This window comes from Diabrotica undecimpunctata, chromosome 5 (genome assembly GCF_040954645.1).
Source record: "Diabrotica undecimpunctata isolate CICGRU chromosome 5, icDiaUnde3, whole genome shotgun sequence".
In the NCBI taxonomy this organism is placed as follows: domain Eukaryota; kingdom Metazoa; phylum Arthropoda; class Insecta; order Coleoptera; family Chrysomelidae; genus Diabrotica; species Diabrotica undecimpunctata.
The window spans coordinates 95090736-95100099 of record NC_092807.1 but is presented as its reverse complement, the minus strand read 5'-3'; the positions used below and the strand labels follow the sequence as shown (position 1 = coordinate 95100099).

At 34.9% G+C, this 9364-nt stretch overlaps 1 protein-coding gene across 1 annotated transcript in view; it reads right to left on the bottom strand.

The window, feature by feature from the left end:
* Window positions 1–339: 339 nt before the first annotated feature.
* The window catches only part of Tango1 (transport and golgi organization 1), a 30641-nt gene continuing 21616 nt past the window's right edge, over window positions 340–9364 (bottom strand). Inside the window, exons 8-12 of the mRNA XM_072532253.1 lie at window positions 7774–7875; window positions 6954–7165; window positions 6581–6863; window positions 2955–3130; window positions 340–2868 (exon numbers count right to left, since the gene is read on the bottom strand). Coding sequence (XP_072388354.1) covers window positions 2789–2868; window positions 2955–3130; window positions 6581–6863; window positions 6954–7165; window positions 7774–7875 — 853 coding nt within the window. The 3' untranslated portion in view covers window positions 340–2788. The remainder of the gene's footprint in view (window positions 2869–2954; window positions 3131–6580; window positions 6864–6953; window positions 7166–7773; window positions 7876–9364) is intronic.

The following is a 9364-nucleotide window of genomic DNA, read 5'->3' as shown; positions in this document are numbered from 1 at the left end:
GCTTGGAATTTAGTTACCAAGTTTTCAATTTTCTTATGTACTAATAGCCTACGCTCCGTATACCTTGGTTATTTCCTGAATTGTATTGGTACAAAGTGTGCCCTGATTTTAGTAGAGTCTTATAGTATGAAATGTATATTTCAGCACATATTCTTATATATTTCACTAATATGTATTTTAGCAACTACTGATTATCTCTTGGTCAGGTGTTATACTCCACTCCAATACCACTCAGCTGTTATATATTTCCAAGTTTTCCAGACATGTTTTCTCAAGTTCTCCGTATACTTGACTACACTTTTTCTTTTTCAACTTCAAATAGGATTAAAATAAACCAAATTGTATATACCAATATTTTTATTAACGACTCTTTTTACACTTTTTACATATTTTTACAGTTTATATACCAAATAACACATACTCGAAGGAATCAAATATACCAGACCTGATAGACCAAATATTCTCACACATCAGGCTTTACAAACAAGTAAGAAGTCTTAAATTTGGCTCTTAAAATTTTTAAAAAGATAAATTAGCCCTCCTATAACAATATGAGTATAAAGCAGATATTCAACAGTACTGTATAGCAAACTCATAACTCGTTTAAAAAAATACTTAGTAATCATTTAAGTTTAATTACTAGTAGTATATAATTCGGATAGATACAGTAGTTAAAATATTTTACTGTTATCTAATTATATTGGATGTTTCAAAATAGAAGATGGTGTAAGGAAAAATACTATTTATTTGTTGGGCAAAGTTATGTATACTAAAAATACTATTAAATTTTTGAGACACTATTCTTTTAATAAAAAATCTTGCGTTTGTATACATAAACGGCACCTTTAAAGATTTTACGAACGCTCACTAGATGGCAACGTGGAAATTTGTCATTAGTTTCCAATATTTGACATATGACATTGCTTCACATTATAACATGAAAAATTGAAAAAACGAACATCGTTTCCATAGAATGATGTGTTATGATTGTAATAAATGTACAAAATGGATTAATTCAGCTTTTCATAACAAAACATCATCAGAAAATCTACGACACTTGTTGGTGAGCGATAAATTACGTTTAAGTCGACCTAGATTTGAAATTTACCAAATTTTTAGACTTTACGGAACATCTGAGCAGAAACTTATATCATAAAAGGCATTTGACTTAACGTGAAATAAGGCATGTCGCAGACTACAATACATTTAACTTACCTTAAATATTTAGCTGCGAAATGAAAAAAAATCAGTGTGTGAAATCCAAATAAGATATTTTTCACAGCTCATATGAACCAAAATTAAGTAACGATTTGTTACTTCCGCATTAAACGCGGAAATTTATTGGCCAGAATTTAGAAATTGGTTGTGAGTTTTGACTATTTGTTCTTATTTTATGCTTTGATGTAATTTGAATATGAATTTGTTTTAAGTTTTGGTAAAGAAACCTCATCAGAAATCCTTTAAAATCTGTTTGTGGACAAAGAATTTAGCGTAGGTCGATAAAATGACGTGAATGTGCAAAATTCTGAGAATGTATTCAGCATGTTAACACAATTATATATTGTTAAATGCATTTGACTTATTATGTGTCTTTTGATATGTCGCGATACAAAACTTGTTGGTGGGTTTTGCTGAAAAGGATTTAATTTGATAGGAGAATTAAATACAGATGGCGTCACGAAAATATATCATTACTATATAGGTACATATAATTTGACAATCACATTTGAACAAACACAATAATTGTAAAAAAGAGAGAAATTACTATTTAGTTCTGCTGAAAAGTTTTCATTGGATTATTTGTTATGATTTGAATATTTTAATTTGAATTTTGGTAACCAAACACCATCGAGCCCATTTTAAAATTGGTTTCATAGTAATTAATTACTGAAATGTGTGATTACACAAAAGTTTCAGGTTTTTTCAAAATTGATAGCAGAATTACAAATAGATGACGATGGGAAAATATGTCATTACTGTTTTGAAATATGACATTTTGACAAAAAAAAAAAAATTGTAAGCATGATGGCAAAAACACATATTATACAATGCATTTGACTTACTATGAGATAAAAGTCAAATACTACAATATATTCAAGTTTGCATGAATCTTTAGCTGTGAAAAATGCATTCTGGACCTCAAAAAATCGGTTGAATTAAATGGTATACGGAAATGTTTAAAGAGTTCGACCTAGAAAATGCAAATACTGACATGTTTACCAGTGAAAAGCTAATATGAACTAAAAATTAGAGCAACATTCTATGTCTTAGGCATTTCAACAAATAGTAATACTTGCTAAAGCTGTTCTTTGATAGCCTGTTTTTAGTTGTAATAAAAATATATAAATATAGTAACCACATTCCTTAAGACATTAGGGAACCGTTTTTTTAAAATCATCGAGGAAATCAAGGACACAATAAACTTGAAAAGAAAATATTACAAGTACTGATTGACGACGGACAGAAATATATAAATCTTCAAGAAAAAACTTTAAGTATAGGTTTTTGTATAACTTAAAAGATAGCTTATTCATATCCCTGTTTTCTCTGCCTCTTTTTCTACAATAAATACTACACCTTCTTTATTTTAAAATTCTCATTATCTTATTGATGGAAATCAGACTACCATTGTAACTGAATTTTTGTACTTAACACGGAAAAAACAATATAATAAAAAAATAGATACATCTCATACACAAAGAAGTGAAATATGAAAGGTATATGTAATTTTAAGCTTTGGCTTAAAGGAGCAAATGTTTTAATTCCTATAGAAACAACAGCTGAACTGCTAGACCATCTTCGACGATTTTCTATTTACTTTATCTAAAGAATCGTTTGAATGATCAGACCCAGAACTCATTAGTGAACCTGAAAAGAGAACAATAATTAAACTTTTAATTAGGTAATTGTTTTATTGATTGTTGTATTGTTCAAAATATCCAAAAATCTCTTACCTTTATTACTTCTACCATTTGAAATGTGCATTGGTCTTTTATAGTCTCTCCTATCATCTCTACTGTAAGGGCTGTAACCCCGCATCGGTGGAGGCGATGCGCCGTATTCTGAATCGTAAGGTGGACTAGGAGTGTGTCTATCATATGGTGAAAATGCAGAGGTGTCAGGAGAGTATCTATGGAAAATGTGAAAATTTTGCTAAATATTAAAATCTTTTTATTTTACAAAATATAAAATTAATGTCACGTTATTGATCAAATTAAACTAAACAACGAAACCAAACTGTTGTAAACATGTATGACAAAAAACTTCTGATCTTTTCTACTTGCCATCAAGTTGTAGGTATATTTTATATTGAATATAAAATTTCACAGAAAGCTTAGTACTAATTCAGCATTTAAACGTGTTTTGCTTTTTTTAAGCAGTCAAATGCTGCTTTATGTCAATTTTATCAAACATTTGCCACCAAGAGAGTATTTTAGTCAAATTTAAAGCGAGTTACTTGAATGTAGCTATGCAATTCATAATTTGTTGACTATATAAAATGGTAATTTTAAAATATCATCATTTGGCTCTACAACTATATGTGAGTCTTGGCCGCATTTACTATTTGACTCCATTGTTGTCGTCCTGAGCAGCTATTTCCCACTGCTGTATTCCCATTTTGCGTAGATCACTGGCTACTACATCCTTCCATCTCTTTCTTGGGCGACCAACTGACCTTCTGCCATCGGGCCTTTCCCAGAATGTGGCGTTCAGGAGTCTTTCGTCACTCGATCTTAGTACGTGGCCCGCCCATCTTATTAGGTTTGCTTTAATGTAGCGTACTATGTTTTCATCTCCATATACTGTCTGGAGTTCATCATTGCGTTTTCTTCTCCATTCTCCGGTTGTCTCTTCTCTGCAAGGCCCATAGATAGTCCGCAGTATCTTTCTTTCCAGTACCAGTAATTTTGTCGTTTCCCACTGGTTCAGAGTCCACGTCTCGCTTCCATACGTTATTGTGGGACGAATTATTGTCTTGTACACTCTTAGTTTTGCTGGTATTGAGAGTATTTTTGATTTAAGTAAGGTCATTAATGAGTAATATGCCCTGTTTCCTGCAATGATCCTGGCTGCCACGTCCTTTTCATATTTATTTTCAGATGTTATGATCGCTCCCAGGTACTTGAATTCTTTGACGACTTCAAAGTTGTATTCATTGATTGTTACGTTTTGTCTAATCCTTGGTCTTGGGTTCTTCGTAACCATCATGTACTTGGTCTTGTCCTCGTTGACCTTCAGACCAACTTCCTTGGCTCCGTTTTCGAATAGGGTGAAAACTTCTTTTGCATCTCTTGTGGATTGTGCCATTGTGCCCACGTCATCCGCAAACGCCAATAGTATTTTTGATCCTTGGGCGGCAAATCCGTTTGTCAGTTGTGGTTGAGCTTTCCTTACCGCATGTTCCAGTGCAAAATTAAATAGCAGGGAGGCGAGAGGATCTCCTTGTCTAAGCCTGGTGTCAATGAGGAATTCCTCCGACGTGGTGCTTCCAATTCTGATCCATTCTCTGTGCTCACCTGTGCTAATCGTACCATCTTTCCAGATACTCTCATTTCTACCATGGTCTCCAACAATGTTTCTCTGCTAACAGCATCGTAAGCTTGTTCAAAGTCCACGAAGATTTGGTGTACATCGCGGTTGAATTCCCAGTTTTTTTCGAACACCTGGGGTAGGACGAATATCTGGTCCATGGTCGACCTTCCCGGTCTGAATCCGCTTTGGTAGTTGCCTATTATTTCCTTTGCGTATGGAGTTAGCCTTCTAGACAGTATTATGGATATAATTTTGTACGTTGTATTGATTAACGATATTCCTCTATATTTCCGACATATTTGTTTGTCTCCCTTCTTGTGGATAGGTACTATATAGCTTTCATGCCAGTGTTTCGGTATTTCTTCTCTTTCCCAGACTTCTCTTATAAGATGATATATCTCAAGGTGGAGCTTTTCTCGCCCTTTTTTTAGTAGTTCCGCCTGTATGCCGTCTGGGCCTGGGGCTCTATGTTTTTTAGGGACGAAATTGCGGACTTTATTTCAGCTAGTGTGGGCCCTGATATTTCAGGTTCGGCTAACTGGTACTGTCTTTTTTGCCCTGTCGTTGTGGGTTTTTGTGTATTTAGGAGTTGCTCAAAATACTTTCTCCATTGGCGGTTTATCTCCTCGTCGTCTGTGAGCAATTATCCTGTATCGTCTTTTATAAATCTTGGCCTGTTGGTCGTGTTGCCCTTCATTGTTTTTATGTCATTATAAAACTCTCTAGACTGACCGGTTCTATGTTCCTCCTCCAGTTGCTGTATTCGCGCTTCTAGGTACTGTTTCTTTTTTCTTCTCAAAAGTCTTCTCGTTTGAGTCCTTACTCTGTTGTAGTCTTTCCTGTTCTCATCTGTAGGGCGTGTTAGTAACTCTAACCTCTTGATTGCTTTTTGATGCAAGCTTTGTTCGCACTCCTCGTTAAACCACTGGTTTTTCTTCTTGTTATTCCTTTCTTTTCCTATAGTTTCCACTGCGGCACTTTCTATGGCGTTCGTTTGCCATTTCTGGTCTATGGTCAATTCTGGCGTTGATGTTTCTTCTTCTTCCAGTGTCTGCAATTTATTTTGGATCAGTGCCTGATATTGGCGTTCATCATCAGGTAAATCGAGCCTTGAAATGTCCCATCTGTTTCCTTGTTGGCTGACTCGTCTTTAGCCTTGTCTCATTTCTGTTCTGACCAGAAAGTGGTCAGAGTCACTTTCTGCTCCCCTCAGACTGTGTGCGCTGATAATATTGCTAGAATGTCTTCCATCGATAACACATGGTCTATCAGGTTTCGTGTGATTCCATCATTTGACACCCAGGTTATTTTATGTATATATTTTCTTTGGAGTTGTGTAGTTTTTACTACCATATTGTTGGCTACAGCGAATCCTGCCAGTCTTTATCCGTTATCAGTAGTGTTATCATGTAAGCTATGTGTGCCGATCACCGCTTTAAGATGGTCCTCTTTGCCTAGTTTGGCATTGAAGTCTTCCAGTATGATTTTGACGTCGTAGCTGAGTGCCGTTGTGTACTGTTGTTCTAAAATTTCATAAAATTCCTCTTTGTCGTCTTCATTTGTATCTTCCGTTGGTGCGTGGATTGAGAGGAGGGTTAGGTTAAACCATTTTCCTTTGAGTCTTAGAGAGCACATGCGCTTGTTGATTGGTTTGAAATCAATTATGGCAGGCTTGAGTTTTCCGTTAACTACAAACCCACATCCAAATTCGTGCCTTTCTTCTTCTCCTGACCAGAAAACCAGAGAATTTTCCATTTGCAGGCTTCCCGATCCTGTCCATCTCATTTCCTGAATCGCTGTTACGTCCATCCTTTTTGAAACTGTTTTATGGCATGTGTTGCAATTCCGGGCCTGAACCAGTTTAACACGTTCCATGCACCTAAGGTCCTTTATTTTTAATTTTTAAAATATCACAAAAGCAAATATAAAGTTTGGTGGAATATGTAGTATAGTTTTAGGTACAAACCAAGAAGATTATTTTATTTATTACTTCATACATTATAGTAACACTTTTTTGATACCATTGTATTAAAAGAAGATCATTTACCTTGAATTAAGCGGTGGTGGCGAAGACATTCTTCCGAGGGGCGGTGGTCTGTGATCACCGGGAAACATGGAAGGCGGCGGAGGCATGAATGGCATACCAGGCAAAGGTGGCGGCATAAACGGAGCCCCAGGAGGTGGGGGAAGGAAAGGAGGCAGACCGGGTATAGGGGGTGACTTTGTTATGTGATCACGCCCACCGAATAACATTGCTGGCGATGCAGGAGATTCGATGGCTACAGGGGAGAACGTGAGTTCACCATTTTGATCAACGGGAGACTGCAACCCTGGAAAATAACGTTGTTTATATGAAAGATTAAAACAGTTACTAATAATTCAATTACGATCGTTAAGATTAAACAAATAAAGTAGCTTACTGTTTTGTGTCCTTTCGTCGATCATAGCCCTCTCTCTTAACGTCAGGCGATTTCTTAAAAGAGCTGTTTCCTGTCTGCTGTCCTCCAACTTCCTTTCCATCTGTCTGGACGTCACCCAATTGTCGTGAACTTTCTTTTCCAACATCGAAATTTGACTTTTCAGTTCGATTTCTTGCGAAACAATTTCTTGTTTGAGCGTTTCGTTCTGCGATCTACAAAAAAAACGTAGCTAAAACAAACGTGAATTACGGTAAAATACGCGAAACGACGTATTTTCGCCTCAAGTTACCGGACTCCTTCGACTCGTGAAACGATCGGAAGCTCAGCATTCATTCATTATCCCGTGTCTGACACGGGAGCGGCTTGTAGGTAAATTCGGGAATTGCCCGTGTTTCACACGTTCGACCGTAGTACAGCGCTATTCAAACATTTTATGGCCGTTTCTGACCCATTCATGACGAATTTATTTTATTATTTTTATTATTATTTATTTTAATTTTCTTTTTATTGTTATTTTTTTAAAAATTATAATTACATGCATAATCGAATAATGAAATAAAAATGGATCATTTTTTTTACAGTTAACTCGAAATTAATATGTGCATTAAGTGGTTAAACAAAGCTGCTAAAAACAGTATTTTCTATTTTCCTGATTCTACAAGAAAAGTTAGTGGGGTAGGTATATATATCTCATATGTCAATTCAATTGTCCAATTACCTGCTCAATATGGCTACTTTTCGACCGACGCCGCTTTTTTCTTCGATTATTTTTAAATAAATATAAACCGTCGTTAATAGATTTGTCAAACAAAATACTTACTTATAATTTTCAGTTTCTTCTGCCATCAATTTCATTCGTTCGGTAGTAGATGTGGCCTCGCCTTCTTTAGCATCCCAAATTGTCTTGTATTTCAAAATTTCGCTAAAATAACATTATCAATTTAATTATTCGACTAAAAGTCCCTAGTGGATGGGTTCCCTAGATAAACATATAATATTTGCTATATGTTCATATACTAAGTACTTGCCATTTTCACACTAAGAGAATTTTGATAGAAACAATCTTAAGTTATTAGCAAAAATCCTAAAAAATCATAACATTACCCCATAAATAACAACAATGGCCTCACCATATCCTTGCCCAATATAATTTTTCACTCAAAAACCATTAAATAAATATTTTTCAATATTGAAACATAATATTAAACATAGTAGAAGTAGTGGATGTTCTAAACAGCTATGACTCATGCATGAGCATTACGTTCGACCGTACAAATTTTAATAATTTTGGATGCGCAGATATTATCAAGGTCATAGCCGCTTAGATAAACTAAAAGCTTCAAAATCAGATGGGGTTTATAAAATAAACTGTAAGGAATTCAGCATGAACGTGTATTTCAGCATATATTGGACAGCCGCATCAATATCTATACAGAAGATTTATCACACATAAAAACAGCATACCACCACGAAACACCAGAAATTACCACAAATGAACAACTTAATATAAATGTACGGGAAGTTCGGAAAATACTTGAAAAGCTGAAGAACAGAAAAGCAGCAGGTAAAGACGGGATACCAAACGAATTACTGAAATATTGTGGAGCAATGACAAAACAATTAACAACATTAATTAACAAAATTATAAAACACAATAAAATACCGGAAGAATGGAGAAAGGGCGAACTAATTTTACAATTCAAAAAACGGGATAAAAGACAGCCAGAAAACTACAGAGGTATAAATTTGTTAAATACTACCCTAAAACTTTTAAAACAACTAAAATTTTACAAGTTCTAATAAATCAGAGGATAAGTTTAGCAGATGAACAACAGGGTTTTCGTAGTAAAGATCGTGTACAGATGCAATCTTTGTTATAAAGCAAATTACTGAGAAATCACTAGAGTATAATAGACCAGCATTTCTGTGTCTGATTGACCTTGAGAAAGCGTTTGACAGAGTAAGACTCAAAGATGTAATCCATCTTCTGTATAATAGAAAAGTTTCCTTAAATATTATAAAAACTATCGAAAACATCTACCAAAACAATAAAATGGAAGTCAGAATAGATGGACAACTTAAACAACCTATAGAAAAAGGCAGCGGAATAAGACAAGGCGATTCATTGAGCCCCATGCTCTTCAATTTAATCACGGATGAATTCATCAAAAGCGTTAACAAATGAAAAGGATACAGAATAGAAAACAAAGAAATAAAAATACTCTGTTACGAAGACGACGCAATATTGATAGCCCAAGATGAAGATAGTCTGCAAAGACTAGTCCACAGATTTAACATAAGAGCAAAAGAATTTAATATGACAATCTCATCTCAGAAAACTAAAACAATAGTAGTCAGCAAAGAACCAACCAAAGTTGGTTGGTTCTTAGACCAAAGTAAAATAGAAATTG